At 46.6% G+C, this 20,897-nt stretch overlaps 1 protein-coding gene across 2 annotated transcripts in view; it reads right to left on the bottom strand.

Annotated features, from left to right (window-relative positions):
- Window positions 1-24: 24 nt before the first annotated feature.
- The window catches only part of OPN4 (opsin 4), a 60,353-nt gene continuing 39,480 nt past the window's right edge, over window positions 25-20,897 (bottom strand). For both annotated transcript variants that reach the window (XM_035137850.2, XM_035137849.2), the window contains 7 exons: window positions 19,452-19,613; window positions 17,466-17,573; window positions 15,649-15,826; window positions 10,563-10,718; window positions 8,139-8,174; window positions 5,314-5,352; window positions 25-3,742 (listed from right to left, as the gene is read on the bottom strand). In XM_035137850.2, the coding sequence (XP_034993741.2) occupies window positions 3,458-3,742; window positions 5,314-5,352; window positions 8,139-8,174; window positions 10,563-10,718; window positions 15,649-15,826; window positions 17,466-17,573; window positions 19,452-19,613 (964 nt within the window). In that variant the 3' untranslated portion in view covers window positions 25-3,457. The remainder of the gene's footprint in view (window positions 3,743-5,313; window positions 5,353-8,138; window positions 8,175-10,562; window positions 10,719-15,648; window positions 15,827-17,465; window positions 17,574-19,451; window positions 19,614-20,897) is intronic.

Below are 20,897 nucleotides of genomic sequence, written 5' to 3'. Positions count from 1 at the left end.
TCTGTCTGTGTGCACCCAATTGTTGCCGGCGAAGATCCCAAGTTCATGAGAATTTGTGCACTGGCTCATTAGCAGACCTGGCAACAAACCCTTGACTGTGGTGTGAACCCCAAACATGTTATTGGTGCTGCAATAAACAAGCCAACTTCTAGATTATACTCAAGATGGCCTTCCTAATCTCCCCTATCAGCCCTGGGAAAGAGAAGAACCCATGGTATGTGTCTAATAGAGGCCCTAATGGGGCAGATTGGGAGGTCTGGGAGTATATGGTGGTGAAGATCCAGTTCTCTGGATTGGCATTGTGAATTGGTGGGATTAAATTGGAAGCCTGGTTTGGCAGAATGACATCTAATATTTTGTTATTAGACTGTCTGTTCAATCAGTTCATTATCTATCAGACCCTTGCCTTAAGTCAATATCCTGCCCAGACAGATGAAGGGAAGAATTATAATCAATCTCTTTCATCTTTTTATTTGGCTTCCAAGAAGCCACCCTGGTTTCTGAGCTGTGTATTCCCTTCTTTTCCTCGTTGACCTCATAATCTTGTTTTCTACCTCAAAGCAATAATGGGGAGTAATAACATCAGAAATCAAGCAGCCTAGATATCTGGCAACATATGGGCAGCTTGTGGATATTTATATATACAATTTTTTTATTGTTTAAAAAGAAAAAGTACATCGAGATACTGAAAATCATAAAATACTGCAAAGTACATCGCCGTTACATTATTTGTTCCCAGAGACAATTCGTTCCAATTGCCAATATAACCTACACTGTGTTTTCTGTTATGATACTATTTTGCATCAGATATAGGTTGCGTGAAGTTCAGGTTGGGGGCTGTGTGTGAAGAGAATGAGGAAAAGAAAGAAAGAAAGAAAGAAAGAAAGAAAGAAAGAAAGAAAGAAAGAAAGAAAGAAAGAAAGAAAGAAAGAAAGAAAGAAAAGGAAGGGTGAGAGAGAGAAGTAAAATCCACTGGAGGGCAAGCTTGACTCAAGTCGCTTCTATATGGGGCAAAATGTACCACGTGATCTCCTCTTGCCTATTAATGTCGAGGTATTTCCTTGTTCTGGGTGTTGGTTACACAGGTTGAATGTCTTCCTGCCATTCTCAGGAGAGGGCAGGTTGTCATTCTCAACCCTATTCCTGTGACTTAACTGTTTTCAATGTTGAATTTTAAATTGTAACCTGCTCTGGTACTTGCTCGTCAAGGGCGGCAATAAATTCATTTGCTTATTTATTTGAAAAGGTGCCAAGTTCAGGGCCCAGTGCAGGCGCAAGTCCTGACATCTTGTTGATAGAAGCCTAGAATACACATTACGGTTATTGCACAGAGAGACCTTCTCTGTCCCCATTTTTGCAATATATGGACATTAAGTATGTTTCCCAGATTTGCCTGAAGATACAAACTTCATATCTGGGGCAGGGGGCATGCATGGAAGCAGGTCTTGTGAGTGTGGCACCCTGCATGTTCAGTCCCAGGCATCATCCCTGTGCTGAGTGGGAAAGTTCTGCAGAGGGCTCCTACTTGGTGCCACTGGGGACCCTGAAATAGCAGGATCCCTGATCAATTATGTGAGCCCCCTGCTTGATGTGGAGACATTCAGGAATGCGGAGGAGCAGGGGGCGGGGAGCAACATGCATGAGGACATTGGAGGCATGGCTTTCATGCACGCCCCACCCCTCCATCCACACTTTTGAGCATCTGCATGTTCAGCTGAATGCCTGGGCATGCATCCCATGTTGGCACGGGTGGTACCTCCACATCATCCATTAAGTGCACCTTGGTGACGGGTGTAGAGGCTCTTCTTCCAAACGGTCTTCCTGTGACACTTGTCCCATGTGGATTAAGCACAGTGAAGATGTTACGTTTTCCATGAGACATGTGCACAGTCCCCATGCCTTGATCTTGACAGAAGCACCTTATTTATACATTTATAAATCACCATACAGTAAAATGGCAGGCATCACTTTTTCCCTCCCCAAAGGGTTCTAGAACCCATTTACACATGATCTACAAGAGCTGAGGTGCGGGAATATGTATCCTTCAGCAGAACCTGTGACAAAAAAGACAATTTAGCTATGCCTGAAAGCCCTATGGATGAGATGGATGAGATATCATCCGCCCAAAATGGTATGGACTGGCTGCACGATGGGATTGATATGCACATAGGCCTCTTCATGGAAGGCTGAGTGGACACACTAGTCAAGGAGCTAAACGATAACTTTATTGTTTCTCTAAACAAGAACAGAACAGCAGCAGGAACCTCCTGACGCCACTTGGCTACACACACAAGCCCGGCGCCACCTAGTGACTAAGCTATGCCTTGACACTATCCACGCAGGCCTTGAGTCACATACCTTGAGCTGTACAGCTCAAACCAGGAACTTTGCAACATCAGGTGCCAGTCCTCTTCTCTTGACACCAGCAGGGCTGCTGCGTGAAGAAGGAAACTGGAGGTACTTCAAGGCAGGAGGAGACTAACACCACAGATGAGAACCCTCCTGGTCCCAGGAATCAGGCAACTGAGGACATAGGAAGCTGCCTTATACCAAGTCAGATGGTTCGGTCAATCTGGCTCAGTGTTGGGGCCTTCTGCAACAAACCATGTGCTCACCCACTATGGAGCTACAGCTGTCCCCTGTTCTGGAGAGCCTATCACAAACCCTTAATCCGAGCATCTGTTTCTTGCAAGAAGAAGCCACTAGGCTATATATTCCTTTGAGCCACCAGGCTAGGGGCCACCAGTGCATGTGCCCACCAGGATTTTCTACAATACTTGTGAAAGGTCTCCCTAAATATCCCCTCAAAAAATCAACAACGCATGAGGGACAGCTTGCTGTTTCTGTTCAGTTTATATTGGCACTGCTTTGGCTTCTGCGTTGCACACATGCTCATTTTTCATTGGATGGCAGGACTTGGCAACCAAACCTCCCTTCCATTCAAACCAAGAGTGAGCAAGTGCAGTTGTGGCTGATGTAGGTGCTCCCCGGTTCCCATTGATAGGGGAGCTGATGCAGGGAGGGTTCCCAAGCCATCTTTGGCCCTGCCTCTTTCAGATGTGGTGGCCATTTTGTGTTACGCCACACCACGGCAGCCATTTTGCGACTGGCACATGCAAGACTTTCTCAACATTCCCCCCACTGGTCAAAAAAGGCTGGGCATGTCAGCCGATTCCCTGCCTGCTGCCTCTCCAGCTGGACATTATCAGGGATTCCCTGCCTGACAGTTGCGATCTGTGGATGGCTGGGCGTAGACTGTCCATACAAGATTCATGTGTGAGCCTGTTCTCAGGATAAAACGGGCTACTACCTCTGTTTGTTTTAAATGCTCAACGTATTAGCACAAACATTGTGGAGAACTCAATCAACATGTAAAGCAGATTAACTATTGTGGAGCTGTTTTTGACTCTTTATAGGAAAGCCGGCGATTTTCATTCTTCTGCCCCCTCTTCCTGCTTCAGTGATGTTTTGGGAGGTTTTCTACACTAAGCTGACACATGTGTGTCTCTGGCGTAGGGCCTAAGGCACTATCCTGGCACAGCCACTCTAGCCGGCTGCTGGAGTTCCTCTCCCAGCTATAGCCACTGTTCCTGGAGCATGAAGGGTCAGAGTTGGGTTGAAAAGGCAGCTCCATTCGTTGGACGTGGCTGTAGGTTACCACAATGCTGGGTATCTGGGCTGCAGATGACGGGTAGCAAGAATCTTCTGCTCTCACGCCAAAAGTGTACTGATCGTCACCTGTCTTAAGCAAGTACGAAAAAGAAGATGTAAACACACCGTGCCTGAGTTGGCGACAGCCTATGTGGGGGGAGGGGAGGAGAGGGGAGGGGGGAAGCAATGTATATTTGCCAGATGCATTGGGAGAATCCACCTTTGCCAAGTCAAAACCATGTGCATGTCAAGAGAGGAGTTCAGTGTTTGTCCATCCCCACAATCAAAGAAACAAGGTAGATACAATGCACACAACACCTGCTGAAAAACCCTCCTTTTTTGCAGCTGTTAAAAACATAGCAGCCCCGTTGCGCCTCTATTTGCCCACAGTCCACCACTTTGGACTGCAAGTAGGAGATACAATTTTCCAGATTCTCCTGCCTGCCGGAAGAAAATGAGCTCACCAGGGAGAATAGTTCTAGAGTCTAGAATGGTTCTAGTAACTATGCTTCTTCCTTACTTGCAAGGAAGGTTTCCTTTTTCAGTCAAGCATTAAAAAGTGACACACACAAGCGCACACACCTTGCAGTCTGAAGTGGTACAGTCTATTCTAACACCTCAGGGCTCTTGACACCTCGTTCTGCTGCATGTAGAGACCCCTTCTGAGATTCATTCTACAGATTTACAACAGGGGTTGGCAACCTCCAGACCACATGCCTAATTAGACCTGGCCAACCTCCCCATTTGACCCGCAAGCCCATTTCAGCCAAGCCAAGCCCCATGTATGACATCATCTATGATGTGTGGGCAGTCTTGCCACTGTGGAACGAGCATTAGGTAGCACTTGTAACGGTGCCAGTCGCGCTGATTGAAGCACATGGGTGTAAGGCGAGCCTGCAAGCAACCCGGTCTCAAGCTGTTTTATATACTAATGGTAACATCGTGAACTTGGCCCAGGAGCAAATTGGCAATGGGTGCAGATCTCTGAGCAGAGATGTAATTTGTAGTAGGGTTTCACTCCCATCAGCAGTTGTGCTGCAGCATTCTGCCCTAAGTGCAGATTCTAGATTGAGCACAAAGAGAAGCTGTGCAAAGAGGCATTGCAGTAATTCAGCCTTGAAGTCACCAGTGTGCATGAACTACTTGTCAGTTTTCATAGAAATTCACAAAAAAGTCAAATATTGAGGAATTTGGCTTACTAATAAAAATTTAAATTTATATAAAGACAATTATGAGAAAGTTCGGAATGAGATTAAGAAAGATTTGGAAATTTGGAATAGAATGAATCTCTCCTTGATGGGAAGGATAGCAGCAATATTAATTGCCTCTGGTCTGTTTTTGGGGAATCCTGCTACATGTTTACGTTTTTACTCTGCTAACTCTACATTGGAATCTACTCTGGATAATATTGAGCAGTATTTCAATGACACTACTGTGGTCAAGCTCTCCTGGTCCAGGAACACCTGCAGCTGTCGCACCACTTACAGCTGGCAAAAAGTGCTTCTAGCCAGAGGGTACCCGGGTCTCCAGCAAGAAAGCTGGATTCAGAATCACGCCAAGACTACATACCTGTAAGTCTGGCTTCACCATCAGCCCAACACTATGGGGAGGCCACATTGTCCACATTTCCCACAGCTTATTGAAAAGTGGATGGCAACTTACCAGGCTGTCTCCAAAGATGTAGTTTCCAAAGGCTAAGTCCTAAAGAAAGAATATAGATAATTGTGCAAAACGTCCCCAGTCATGTTTCCACATCAGTCTTGAACTGGTTAACCCAAAGAGTCATTTTTGAATCAGGGGCATGGATAGAGTGGCCTGTTGCAAAAGAAAGCAGGGTCACTGCCCCACAAAGAATTGTGTAGAAGAGGGCATTTCCACAAGTGCCACTTGTTGTGTAAGCTGCATCTGTTGAATTTCCCTCTTCTACACAACTCTCAAAGGTGCAGGAGCCTTTAGCACCTGTTCACTTTACACGTGCATTAATTCACTGGCCTGTCCCCAATGCATGTTTACTCAAAAGTAAGCATAGTAAAGTGTATTCTCTCACCTCTGTCTCATGCATGTTTGCTCAGAAGCGCCACTTAATATTTAAGGGTGCATTAAAGTTGCAACTTTCATTGCATGTACATGTACTAAGGACTGCGGATTGATTTTTACAGGGCGAGAATGGAGGCTGTGAAATAGTGGATGGCCCAGGCTTGCACCCTTCCAAATAGCAACTCACCCATCCCAGCTATGCAGAGTGAAAACCGATCACCTGCTAAGTAGCAGTAGATGAATGCGGGAAGAGGTTTGAGCTAATGAAGGGAGGAAGTGACTGCTAAAGATGGAGGAGAAATTTGCGCTTCCGAACCAACGTGTGAACTAAAATGCACTGGAATCCATATTTTTCTCCGTTTTGTGATGCAGCACTCTAACCAATAATTCTGTCCAAGACAAAGCATATATTAAGGGGAAGAGGACACAGAAACGTGTGAAAGTACTGTTCAAAACCCCATTATATTAGGAGAAATGGCTTGCAAAAATGTGTCTATTGGGGGAAATGGCATATAAAAGGTGTACATTGGGAGAGAGGGGCAGACTTTTAAAATAATAATAATCGCAGACTGATGCAGAAACCAGGCAAATTGAATTTAAGATTGGAGAAGCAAGAAACTGCAATGAACAGATTTACCCAGACCTAGATGGCGCTGTGGTTAAACCACTGAGCCTAGGGCTTGCTGATCAGAAGCTCGGCGGTTCGAATCCCTGTGACGGGGTGAGCTCCCGTTGCTCGGTCCCAGCTTCTGCCAACCTAGCAGTTCGAAAGCACGTCAAAATGCAAGTAGATAAATAGGAACCGCTACAGCGGGAAGGTAAACGGCGTTTCCATGTGCTGCTCTGGTTTGCCAGAAGCGGCTTTGTCATGCTGGCCACATGACCTGGAAGCTATACGCCGGCTCCCTCGGCCAATAATGCGAGATGAGCGCGCAACCCCAGAGTCGGACACGACTGGACCTAATGGTCAGGGGTCCCTTTACCTTTAGATACTGTCCTAGAGAAAGGAGGGCAGACGTTTGAATTTTTTAAAAAGGAACTAAGCACTTTTGATTCTCTTTGTCTTATTCACCATGGAATATGCAGTGGTGACTGAACTATGCTCCCTATGCAGCATATAGAAGATTGACAACGAGCTGGCAAATACCGAGCAGTGAAATATAACAATATGCACCACTACAACTAGGGGACCCAGGTGGCGCTGTGGTTAAACCACAGAGCCTAGGGCTTGCTGATCAGAAGGTCGGCGGTTCGAATCCCTGCAAGGGGGTGAGCTCCCGTTGCTTGGTCCCAGCTCCTGCCAACCTAGCAGTTCGAAAGCACGTCAAAATGCAAATAGATAAATAGGAACCGCTACAGTGGGAAGGTAAACGGCGTCTCCATGTGCTGCTCTGGTTTGCCAGAAGCGGCTTTATCATGCTGGCCACATAACCTGGAGGCTATACGCTGGCTCCCTCGGCCAATGATGCAAGATGAGCGCGCAACCCCAGAGTCGGTCACGACTGGACCTAATGGTCAGGGGTCCCTTTACCTTTACCTTTACCACTACCATATTACAGGCCAGAAAAGAACCAGTGAGATATTTGAGCTATAACCAGGGTGCAAACTATTAGCAATATTGGGAAATGTTGGAAAGGCAATGCTACGCACTGACCTTCTGGCAGTGTGGTCATGGAATTGTAGCATGGGAAGGGACCCCAAGGGTCATTGCTGATTACTGGGAGGGCTGAGGCAGGGTGTGTTGGTGCAAGTGCGCTGGCAGAAGCATTCGTGTTGACGTGCTTGCCCCGCCGCTGCTGGGAGACCGGAGACATCACCCGCCCCATCCCTCCTCCCCTGATTAGCATCTATTAGTTTCTCACCGAGAGAGCCCGTGTGGAGTAGTGGTTAGAGTGTTGGACAGGGACTTGGGAGACCAGGGCTCAAATCCTGGCTCAGCCATGAAAGTCACTTGGGCCTAACCTAACCTACCTCACAGGACTATTGCGGGGGGAAATGGGGAGGAAGAGAACCATGCGTGCCACCTTAGAAGCACCTTGGAGGAAAAGCGAGATAGAAATGTGATAGATTAGACCAGTGGTTCCCAACCTTTTTTTTTGGCCATGCCCCACCTAAGCATCTCTAAAATCCTGATTCCCGCCCCCACCGTGACATATAATTCTTATTTTTCAAAAAAGTGAACTCCTATTCATGTGGAGGAAATTAACTTGGTCTAAACAAGCTGCCAAACTGCCCCCCTTAAAAATCAGATTGCCCCCCCCCCCCTGTGGGGCGTTGGGAACCATGGGATTAGACGGACAGACAGAAATATAAATAAATTTGAGCATGTCAAGTGGGAGGCGTTTAATATATGGCATCGCTGCATTGCTTTCCCTCAACATCCCCATCCCTGAAAGAATCGCATGAAATGTTCACACTGTGAAAAGAAACCAGCAACCTGTGATATTCACCTCTGCCATAGAAATGTCATCTGCATCCACTGAAGTCTACAAAAGAAAGGGAAAGAGAGCGTGTAGCAGTGAGACAGTTCTTACCCCTGGATATGGAGTTGTCACAGCATGATCCTATCCTTCTCTAAGTGCTGCGTGAGAAGGATAATTCCGTGTGTAAATTATGATTGCACTCTCTCTTAATAACTGTGCAATGTATTCTGCCCGGTGCAACTATGAACCTGGCCAAATGAGGAATGAGGGGTGACCAATTATTAGGTATTCTTTTTCTGCCATCCCAGGAGGACTGGGGCCACCCGTTGCACCAGTGCTGTGCTGCACACGATAATATATGCCCAAATATACTGTTATGCCCAGTTTAAGGGACCATCTCATCCCATCCCCATCTTGCAGGACCGAGAGCGAATGAGGTCGGAGGATAGGACTGAGATCATTCCAGCAGCCAATCACAAAACAGCAGCAGGCAGATAGAAGCTGCAGCAGGTGAGCACAGCTCCGGTCCAGAAAGGCACAGCCTGGGGCCACAGGGCTCAGCTCAAACAGCTCTGGGGGTGTGAATGCAGGAGAGGGAAAGCAGGGGAAATTGTAGTGGGGTGAAAGGGCGACAAGCGTGGAAAGGAACCACTTGCACAAACAAAGGCACCCAAGGAAAGAAAGGTTGCAAGCTGAATAAAGTGTGTGTTTTGTGCATGGGGTGAGGCTGGGGGGGGGGGAGCAACATTGGCTGGACACAATGTTGCTTTGTTCCCTTCTAGCCACTATTTATAGAAACGCATTATTTATGGGACACGACTGCGGTCACAGGGAAGCGAAACAGTATTTTGGATTTTCCATAACAAAAGGCACCATATAAAAACAAACCAAAACGCAAGAGAGAGAGAGAGGGAAAGGTACAAATATTCTGCCAAAGATGCCCTTCTGAGGGCAACAGTGACAGGAAATGGTGGAGAGCTGGAAACACAATGCCGGATGTTTATTTTTCGGAGGAGAGGGGCATCAAACTAAATTTGCCAATTCCCCTGTGACTTTGGCAGCAATCTGATGTGCAGAATGGAAAGGACCGGCAGCAATGTGCACATCCAAGCAATGGAATGTGATAGGGAAATGTTCCCCTGTTAGAAAATGTGAATGCCAGGCTGCTGTCAAAGGCACAGAAGAAGGGCAAAGACAGAAACGGTAGCCCTGGTTAAAAACCAGCTTCAGGCAGATCTACATTAAAGAGTATGTGTTTATGCATGGCTATGACAGATCAGTAAACCAAAACGTCTCCACCTATCATCATCAGCATTCACACATTACAGTGCACACAATTTCCCTTATCTTGGGTCCATCCCAACAGTTTCCACCTTTAGAAGGAACATACAGCGGTACATGCTGGGCAGGAGAACTATGGGGAATGTTCTTCAAGGTGGGTGCTGCTCTTCTGTCTTGTGACAAATCTTGTGCTCTCGGATGTGGGGAAGTGTCAAGACTTCCACTAAGTGTTCAGAGAATCATAGAATCATAGAGTAAGAGTTGGGAGGGACCCTGAGGATCATCTAGTCCAACCCCCTGCAATGCAGGAAAACGTTGCTGTCCCATATGGGGATCGAACCTGCAACCTTGGCATTATCGGCACCACGCTCTAACCAACTAAGCTATCCAGTGTTCATCAAATGATAGGTATGAAAATGCGGCATCAAGATGGGTAAGTTATGATACAAGCAGCAGAGTTTTCTTTTTAAAAAATGCTCTGCCCAATCCTATCTGCCACGAGCCTCACAATTTCTTTTTCAGCTGCTTTTGAAAGATTCCTTGCTCCCCACAGCACATTCTCGTCAGCACTGCTCTCCCCTGCTTATGTTTGGCATGTGCTTTACATAATGATTTCCGTACAGTTGCCGGGCACACGGCATTTGCTGTTTTGTGCTGCGGCCAACCCCCTCCCTCAAATGTTAGCGACACAGGATCTCCCGTGCTGCAGAACTGGCAAAAAGGAGGAGCACACGAGAAAATCATAATTAGTGAGGTGGGAGCCGCTTGACTGCCAGGCATCTTTTCAAATTAACAGGATGAAATAGGTGACAGCTGCTTGTGGGCTGGTGTTGGAGATTGCGATCATGCCAATAGGTGTGAGAAGAGGAAGGAGATTAGAGTGGTGTCACAACCAGAGCCAGAATATGTGCGTGGACTTGTTGTGGTTTCTGTAGGGAAACACTCTTGGTTTTTTTTTAAAGGGAAAGCATATCTCACAAATGAAATGCACAAACTATTAAGTTCTCCTCTATTTGAGTCTCCTAAAAGCAGCTTTCTTATACAGGTTACTGAATGCATTTGGGAGGAGAGGATGGAGAGAGAAAGAGAAAAATGTACTGACATGGAATAATACAAGCTGAGGCAGAGATCTGCAGACCTGTCTGCTCTGAGAAGAGGACGTTTCATTACCTTTTCAAAAATCCCTGAATCGTGGCTTTTCAGTTTAGATTTGACTTTGACATTGTTCATTTCTGCCGTGGTGTCTTCACCCATCTCGTACGAAACTTGCCCGCTAGCACCTCTGGAGTTCAGGCTAGAGATATCCGCCTCTGTGTCAGTCCATTCCTGCAGCAACAGGCCAGCATGAAAGTTTTTTTTAGAGAGTCTCTTTGGGTTTAGTTACTTTCCCTCAATCCAGGCATGTCCAACAGGTAGATCATGATCTACCGGTAGATCACTGGACGTCTACGGTAGATCATTGGCTCCCCCCAAAGAAGCTGAACAACTGTGGCTCCGCTAAAAAAAGCTCAACATTTTACCTCCTCAATCAATTGTTTAGACAATCAGCAAAATCAGGAAGTGGGCCTGTTCCTAGACTGCACCCGTTCAGGCTCCCTCTCTCCCCACCCACCCCTCTTTTTAAAAAGTAGACTTCCCTACTGCACAAATGCCCTGCACAGAATAAAAAAAAGTCCAATGAACACACAGCGTTCTTTCCTCCTTGCTTACACCCTATATCCGTGATGTTACCTCCAAAGGGGTCAGTAGTTCTTATCTACTTTACAGCAATAATTCATTTATGACTCTGCCTTGTGCAGTAATGTTACCTGCCTAGAGAAGAGGAGGGTACAGTCCAAACAAAGGTGTCTTAATATGGTTTGGGTAGTTTCAAGTATGGAAACGGACTGCATTCCACCCTTGTATAATTTGTACACATGCTGTCCCTGGCACTGTCTATCATATAAGTGCTTAATAAACACATAAGGACAACAAAAGAGGATTTTGCAAGCCCTTATGGTTGCTAAGAGACTTAAACTTTTCTGCCTGGAAAGATAAAACACCCACCAAGTCAATGGTTTGAGGACCTCACGGAGCTACCACGTTTCTCCGAAAATAAGACACCGTCTTACATTTATTTTTCCTAAAAAACACACACTATGGCTTATTTTTAGGGGATGTCTTATTTTTTCCTCCTCCTGCCATGGCTGGCATTGCTGCTGCGCCTATCACTATGTCTTATTTTCGGGGTATGGCTTATATTCCTTGAATGCTTAAAAATCCTGCTATGGCTTATTTTATGGCTACGTCTTATTTTCGGAGAAACAGGGAACATATTTCATATAAACATCATTTTTGTGTGGATACCTATTTGGGCACCTAGAGGGCTTGTATCAATTTATATGTTCTACATCAGATGCACATACTGATGCTTACAGCATCCATAATGTGAACTGATGGTGTGTTGTTGTTGTTACTAAACCACTTCCGCGCCTGCGCTGACAGCTGATCTTCCTTTGCTGCTTTCTATGGCCGCGCTTTGTAAGACGAAGCAGTGGTCATAGAAAATTTTGTCGTCTTACGAACGCCTCTTGCAACGCAAAACTCTTTCGTCCAGCGAGTTTTTCGTTGTGCGAGGCATTCGTAAAGTGAGGCACCACTGTACAATACTTCTGGAAAATGAGCCACCATAGTTGCTAGAGGGCCGTGAAAATTTGTGTCCCGGGCTTTTAATGACCCATCTACCCATGTCCTATCTGAAACCAAAGGGGGGCATTGGTTGCCAGATATCAACCATATTGGCATTATTTTCAGCAGCAAATGGCAGCCAGATGCCAGTATACCATAATGACACCTTGCTATTGTGCTCAGGGACAATAAGAACAAAATCTACCCCCTGCCCCTATTGAAACCCATTTTGAGGCTCAGGAGAAGGAAGGGAAGGTTTTGCTCTTCCTCCTCTCAAACGCCTCACTGACTGCGACCTACTTATTTTCTCCCATAGAAATCAACAAGACTCTTTCCTATCTCAATAGTTTTGTTGCTTCTTCATCACATCAGAGTGTGAAAAAGAGACAGGGGCTTAAAAATAACAATAAATCGACATGATGCCATCATTTCAGGCTAATCATTCTGAAGTATAGAGAGACACCTGAGAGATTTTGGCCTTGCTGGAAAGAAAGGCCAGTTCTGAAAAACAACAAGGAGCCACAAAAATAATTCATAGAAAAACTAAAATATTTATCTTGTCTCATGCAGAAATGCGCATGTTGTACGAACATGGGCATTCCCAAGTTGGCTTTATTTTAGCAAGATCTGGTTTGTTGGGTTTTTAATCAGGGATATAAAATAGATGGAGTGCAGAACCCACACAGCTCCGAAATCGAATTCAGAGCATGTCAGCCTCCCCTAAAAGCACATTAACCTAAAAATGTAACAGCTTAGGGGGCATAATAGCATTTTTGTGTTTTTAGAGCTCGTCTAATTTTTTAAAAAAAAACTGGTTGAAAAAGAACACATTATTGTGCCTTGGATAGCACAGAAGGAAAGTCTCTCAGATTCCAAAGTGAAGAACCACTTCCGGCTTCTTTGAAAGTAACCACTAAGCACTTAGCAGTGATACAGCAAGCTGTTGAGAGCTTCTGGTTGCTGGGAGGGGGGATCCGTTGATGGATTTGTCAATTTGTCTAAATCTGCCAGCAAATCTCTTTCTAAATTCAGCCTGCTTCACCCTACAGAAGCATTAGCCCTCACGTCACAAACTGGTTTCCTTCCCCCGTTCCCCCGTGAGGGCTACATTCTATGTTATTGCTGCAGAACGGTATGATCACATCTTGCATGCAATTAAGTTGCACTATTGCAACCTTGCACAGTTGGCTTGTTGAAATGGCACAAATTAATTGCATGCAAGGTAGAGAGCCTGGCACGGAGAGAGCTTTTAAGCTCTCTGCCTTGCTCACAGGGCTCTGGGATTGTCTCGTGGGAACTTGGATGGCCCTGTGAGATTTTGTGAGAGCCTCTCAGAGCGCAGTAAGCTAGGTGGAGAGCTTAAAACCTCCCTGCCTCGCTTGGGAAACAATGGTGGCTATGTGGAAGTGGTTCAGGTATATGCATTTTTGCATCCCCAGAACACGCACAAGACAGGGCCTCCTTTAAGTAATACTTCACTCTTTATGTATGCAAAAATCTTGTGAACTGGAAGTTCAGACTTTAGGTGAATTCAGCCATGCTCACCCAAGGAATCTAAAAAGAGCCTCTTTATAAGGGGGGGGGCTTCATATATTGCTGGACTACAATTCCCATCATCCCTGATCATTGGCCATGTTGGCAGGGCCGGATAGAAGCTGGAGTCCAACAACCTCTGAATGGCCACAGGTTCCTTATTCCTGCTCTACATGACCAGAAGCCTCTGGCTGCCTGTAGCAGCTGCTGACAAGTGCTACTGCTGGCAAGTCCTTTTTTAGCCTTCTCTCCACTGTGCTGTTGCGAACCCTCTCTTATTCACCTGCTGGCACCTCAGGGATTTTTTCTTGCAGCACCAGAGGGGAATGACGTTCTTTGTTCCATTTAGGAACAAGGTTGATGCTGAGACTTGCTTGCCCTGCAGTGCTGAACCTAGAGCAGGAAGGCTGTGGACATAGAAAGGGCTGAAATTGGCTTCTCTGGAGCACCCTACTGCATTGGCTAACTATTACAGTAGCTTCCGGGCTCAATTCAAAGTGCTGTTTTTGACCTATAAAGCCTTAAATGGCACAAGATCGCAATACCTCAAGGACCGCCTCTTCCCAAATGAACCTAGCTAGACCCTGAGATCATTGTGTGCCTCCTCCAGGAGAGGTCCAGAGGGTAGCAACAGGAGAACAGGCCTTTTCTGCACTGGCTCCCCACTTGTGGAATGCTCTCCCTAGGGAGACTCGCCTGGTGTCTTCATTATACACCTTTAGGCACCAGGCGAAAACGTTTCTCATTAACCAGACCTTTGGCTGATTGACATCCGATGCCCTTTTAAATGTGTTGTGGATGGGAGGACTATTGGGTTGCCTTTGGTTTTGTTTTTATTGTGTATTCTGTGTTTTTTATATTGTGAACCACCCTGAGATTTACGGGTATAGGGCGGTATTAGAAAACACATAAATAAATAATAATACTATCTAATAGCTGCTACAGCCAGCCAGAGGCTTCTTGACCACATGGAAGCTCTTTTGGGGGTTTAGCAATACAGATCTATAGACCTCCAGAGAGATTCCAGAGATTTTGAGCTCCGTTTGGGTCTCAGTTATAGAATCGTAGGATTGGAAGGGACTCCAAGGAATGCAGGAGTCACGACTAAAGCATCCCTGTCAGATGGCCATCCAACCAGGGCCGGTGCGTCCATTTAGGCGAACTAGGCAGTTGCCTAGAGCGCGTAAATGGAGGGGGCGCAAAACCCCGCAAAACCCCCGTGCCACCGCCACCCTCCCACGGCGCGTGCTCACGCTCCTCCCGCCTATGGCTGCAACGAGCGAGCTGTGGCAGCGGCGGCACCCGTAGCTGAAGCCTTCAGCTATGGGCACTGCTGCCACCGCCGCTCGCTCGTGGCAGCCGCCACTGAGGAGCGCACAGCATGCCCTCCATAGGCGGGAGGAGCACGAGCCAAAAGGAGAGCTCAGCGCCCTCCCGCCTATGGAGGGGACGCTGATGAGCTCCTCAGGGGCAGCAACGAGCGAGTGAGCAGTGGCAGCGGCACCCGTAGCTGAAGCCTTCAGAAATGGGTGCTGCGGCAGCCGTCGCTGAGGAGCTCACAGCATGCCCTCCATAGGCCTATGCTCATAGCATGCTCCTCCCGCCTATGGAGGGGACGCAGGGGTGCCAGGAGGTGATTTTGCCTAGGGCGCAAAAAGCCCTAGCACCGGCCCTGCATCCAACTTCTGCTTAAAAACCTCCAAGGAAGGAGAGTCCACCACCTTCCAAGAGAGTTCATCCCACTGTCAAACAGCTCTTACCATCAGAAAGTTCTTCCTGATGTTTAGTCAGAACCTCCTTTCTTGTAACTTGAAGTCATTGTAGGACTCAATAGGGTCACATCCATTGCTCAGCTCGTGTTTGCCTCTGACTGCATCTGCTGCTGGCATGTGGGCCCAGGAAGGTTCCTCGCCAGCGAATGTGGCCCTTGGACTGAGAAAGGGTTCCCCACTGAGGACCTTTAGCATGGTCACATCTAATCTATGCCCACCAGCTTGCTGCACACCCCTTTCATTGATACTGTAGGTTAGACAAGGTAGATGGAGCTTATCCTTACTGATTCGCTGTCTGAGACCGAGGAGAGCCGTCTGTTTCCTCTTGGCAGCCCATTCATATCAGAGCACTGGCTGGTGACAGTGAAACGTCTGGTGGAAGGGAAGCTGTTAGATCTGGAGTCCTTATGAGAAACCCTTAGCAGAGATCCAAGGCAGGGAAGAAATTTTGCAATCGCCATTCTAAGGGGTAAGAAATTAAGTCAGTATTTTTTCTACCTTTGCAAGCACAAAACAGAGACTAAAATATTTCTGTCCTTTCTGACGCAAGCTAAAAATGTACATTCATTCAGGGAGGGAGAGGGGAAGAGTGTTAGAGAGGCCATATTGCATTAAAGACCCCTGACCATTAGGTCGAGTCGTGACCGACTCTGGGGGTTGCGGCGCTCATCTCGAATTATTAGCCGAGGGAGCCAGTGTACAGCTTGCGGGTCATGTGGCCAGCATGACAAAGCCGCTTCTGGCGAACCAGAGCAGCGCACAGAAACGCCGTTTACCTTCCCGCTTGGAGTAGTACCTATTTATCTACTTGCACTTTGACGTGCTTTCAAACTGCTAGGTTGGCAGGAGCTGGGACCGAGCAACGGGAGCTCACACTGTCGCGGGGATTTGAACTGCCGACCTTCTGATCAGCAAGCCCTAGGCTCTGTGGTTTAACCCTATTAAAGACCTTATTGGACTATAAAAGGATAGGACTGCACTGTGGAACCCAGTTTACAGTTGCGTGCATCAGCCCGTTCACAGGCAGAAACACACGTTGACGGTATTCGTTCCCACCAGTATCAAAATATAGTAGGAAATCCTTATTGCCATCTGCATCATGAAATGTGAAAGGAAGCTGCTCAGATGGATGTGCACTCTTTGGGTCTGCAGATGTGGTTCGGGTCCCTGCGTCCGACATGTAAGCTGCCTCCAATCAGGCATCACCCTTGCTAGATCAGGAATGCATCAATACAAAAGGAATGGACAATACAAAGAGGAGTGGACGCTTGCATTTTCATTTCAGCTGGCAGAATCTCCACATGGTGGGTGAGCAGTCCATGTGTGCAGCTTGACAATGGAGTCCCCTGCTGCTACTCGGTTTTCTCCTTACGAACAACAAAACTACCTGATCTTAAATACCGACATGCCTGCAAACTTCACGGGCATGTATACCAGTCACTGTATATATTTTATATATACTCATTGTACAGTCTTTACCATTCAAGAACTGTCAAACAAAGAGACTTCATCAAATCAGCAAAAACAACTCATTTTGCCTGGTTTCCCCCCCCCCCCATGACTTTGCATTTAAGATGGAGACGATTTGAGGAGCCAGATGCTGGAATTTTTGACAGTTGAGTATAGCTGAGCATAAGAAGGGGGCTGTCGATGGGTGCTGCTTGTGAGAAAAGCTGCACCCGCTTAAATCCCCTCTATGTGCACTTGTAAATAGTTACTAGCCTGCTGAGATGCTAGCATCAATTTCCATGCATGACATGGGGCCAGAGGGAAGCCGTTGCTTCTGAGTGGCCAGTAAAACAATTTTTGCCTTTTCACTGTGGGCTGGTGGAGGAGGGATGGGTCTGGTGGATGGGTTTTCCTCCCTCCTTAGCCAGTATAGAAACCAAGCAGAGGAGAAACGGAGAGATCAGGCCCTCCTCCATGAGCCCACTCACTCATTGGCATGGAAACCTTTACTGCCAACACCTACCAGGTGAGATGTTAAATATAAGATAGTGTTAATATGACAGGAGTGGCATCCCATATTGCTTGCAGTTGCCCTAAAAGAAGACCTGTCACTGGTTGCAAGTCCCAGTTCTTTACAAAAGGTGAAACTTACCTGTATTTGGGGTGGGCAATGGCGTAAACGAATGGGTTGTAGATGGATGAAGCTTTGGCAATCACTGCAGGTATTGTGTTCATTAAGGGAGTGAGCACATGGGAGTACCTAAAGCAAAGCAAACACACTTTCTTAGATTTAATTCTGCCAGGGTATTCTGTCCCTTTCCCCCCTTTTATGTAACATACTGCACTTCCGAATGCTCCTCCACAAAGTTCTTCAAAGTGTTGGTCCACACTGGGTCAATTCAGACACGTAAAATCTTCTAAATGATGCACCTCGGCTGAACTTAGGAGCACATTCACATGGAGAACAGATTTATCAGCCTCCTCCCTGCCCAAAGGCATGCATTTAAAATAATGAAAAACCTTGATCTGAAGCAGCAACGTGGCAATGGCATAATTAAATAGATAATTAAGTAGATTAAAAGCAAGATCCTCTATTAAAACAGCAACATCACCTGTCCCACACTGCAAAACAATGCACACAAGCAATTAAAAAAACAAATCGCGAAAGCACAGCATCAGCAATTGAAAAAGAACACTGAGGCCATTAAAAAAATTTGACAACAAAAAATTGGCAGCTGGAGTAAAAGCAGGAAGAGCAGGAAGGAATGCCCAGCAACAAGTGGAATCAACAGCATCTGCCTTGGTAGCAAAAGCGTTTTGAAACGAGAGCATCCTCTCCTGTTAGCTGGGAAGTGCTATGGAACTGGTCATGTGGCTTTCCACTGGTAAGCAGTTCCATGGTGTATGAATGATGAAGAGCAGACAGCCATGACCTTTTCTAATTTTATTGGGGGACAGTGATATGAAGCCACATAAGGCCACCATATCACTGAAGTACAGCAAGTCTGGATATGGTTAGTGTCTGTGTGCCACTAGGGGTTCCATGACTGAAGGATGGATGGATGGGTGGAACACCAGGCAAAAACCTTCCCTTGATGTCAGAGAAAGAGGACCACAAGGAACTTATGGCAGTAGTCTTTTTAGAACTCCAGCTTATTTATTTATGGAATTAATATCCCGCCATTCCTCCCCAAAGCTGAAACAAGCACCAGCCAGCCAACATTCCTGAGCTTAAACTGGAGATACATTTCTTTTGTTTTGCTCTGACCAGAAACTGAGTTACAGAGTTCTGCGCCAGTTGAAACTTCCAAGCCAGCTTCAAGAGCCATCCACAGATATGATTTGAGCTTTCTGGAGATGATTTCTGCAGTCACAAAAATTGCATCTTTTTCAGCCATTAAGAATATGGGCTTTTCCCCCTAGGTAGCTGTGACTTTATCTGTGTTACAGTCTCCATGTCAAAACATCCCTGGGGATGGTGGGGCGGGTGACATCATGTGGAGAAAGTTTAGTTTTAGGGTTTATTTGTTTTTTGCATGCCTGCACTTGGCCAATATCCTCGATTCCAGATAAATCTAAAAAAAATGTGTCTATATGATCAAATACCAGGAGCTGGGTGGCTAACATATGCCACATTTATCATCTCCTCTACTTTGGTTACGGCTGCCGATTATAAGGAACTTCCTGCAGCAGCGGTGGAGCAAGACGATCAGGCGTCTGGGGTGGGCAGGGCCAGCCACCTGTGGGGCGGGGCAAGTCGGGGTAGGATGCTCCGCAGGGCCTCCAAGGAGTCTGCCTGCCTCCTCCCACTCAGCCTCCCTACAGCTGAGGGGGAGGTGGTGGGTAGACCTTTTGGGGCAGCGTGGAGCCTGTGGACTCCCAAACCACCGTGTGTCTCCCAGGAGAGATGCGTGGCTCAGGTGTGATGCAGGCCCCACGATGAGTGCCGCCGGGCATCTTGTCACCCATCTCAGTGGTGACACCCAGGGCAACCCTCCCCCACCCTTCCTCCACACCTGTCCTGCAGTCAAGCACCTGGTTTCATTGGTTGGCCATTTGTGGTGTGCTTCATTCACTGTTTCTGTTCTCATTTCATTCCGCCCAGGCCCCTTGCAAACATAAGAATATTTTTTATTACCCTGCAAAAGCCAGCAAAGCCACCATGGAATATGGAGACCAGGAGAGGACAAAAAGCAAGATGACCACCAGGGCTACTTTGGCCATTTTCCATTCATTCGTCATCCTCTGGGACAGCCTTTGAGATTCTTTTGTACCATCTGAACTGATCCTTTGAACAGCCCTGAGGAAAAAGAACAAAATATGAATGAAGGAACAAAAGTGAGGTCTGCTCACGCAGAATGCCACACTTGCTTATTTATTACTGGGTCAACACCATTTATATCCAAAGATCCACTTTCATGAATGGAAGCACATAGGTGTGTTTGTGTTGTCAATTTGCCCTTTTCACAGATGCAGCTTCAGCAGTTCCTGAAAAGCCATTTGGGAGGGTTAGGGGCTTTCAACATAGGAAGCCAACTTGTGCCAAGTCAAGCTATATGTGCATCAAACTCAGTATTGTCTGACTGATTTGGTGGCTCTCCAGAGTCTCAGGCTGGGCTCTTTCCAATCATCAGCTTTTTGATATTTTACCGGAGTTGAACTTTGAACCTTCCACAGGCCAAAGCCCTTATGGTCCCTCCTTCTTCTGCTTTGGAGCAGAATGCAACATGATGGTGGGAGCTGTAACGGGGCAAAATCACAAACTCCAGTTATATGAGAATGCTTCTGCTTCTGCATGTGGATCTTCGAGTGCAAGCATGTGGTTTTCTTTCCCCAATATAATCAGTCACAAGGTTCTCATCCACAAGAAGCAGCTGGTAAATCGGGCATGGAAAATTCAAATCTTCAGCATGTGCTGCCAAAACCTTCATTATCTTGCCAGGCTCATCCACCAATACAAGCTCAAAACTGTTTCAGAGATGTTGGTTTGTTATCGTTACCAATAAAGGGACCCTAAGAATTACAGCTCTGAGACAATGAGGGTGCCAGAGATCTCTAATATTGGCATCTTCAAATAATAAAAAAGACATTTCACAACTTCTTCAGGGCAAGTGATTTTCAGTGAGGTTTAAGCCTGCAGTGTAGAACTGCCCATTGTGTATACCCCTCAAACTGAGAGTGCAGTGTGCATGCAATGACATTTTTAATCTGATCATGCTGCAAAGGTGTCAAACTTCTACCCTCCTTTCTACCTGTATCATTCTTTTTTCACTTAACATGCCTTCTCCCCATCTTCAGCTTTATGCAACAAAAATGCAGGGCCGTGGGTTCAAGCCCCACGCAGGGCAAAATATTCCTGCATTGCGGGGGTTTGGACTACAAAGGTACCTCGTTTTGAGTCTCCCCCATTTAGGGTCCATTTTGTCCAATGTCCGCGGCAAACCCGGAAGTACTTACTTAGTTACTTCCGGGTTTGCAGCTTGCACACACGCAGAAGCGCTAAATCGCGCTTTGCGCATGCACAGAGCGGCGCTTTGTTGTGCTTCCCTTTCGTACAAGTGAGTTGTGCTTGCAAAAGGAGGTA

The sequence above is a fragment of the Zootoca vivipara genome, chromosome 5 (assembly GCF_963506605.1).
Source record: "Zootoca vivipara chromosome 5, rZooViv1.1, whole genome shotgun sequence".
Taxonomy (NCBI): domain Eukaryota; kingdom Metazoa; phylum Chordata; class Lepidosauria; order Squamata; family Lacertidae; genus Zootoca; species Zootoca vivipara.
Note: the sequence above shows the minus strand (reverse complement) of the source record. Positions and strands in the feature narration are given on the sequence as shown.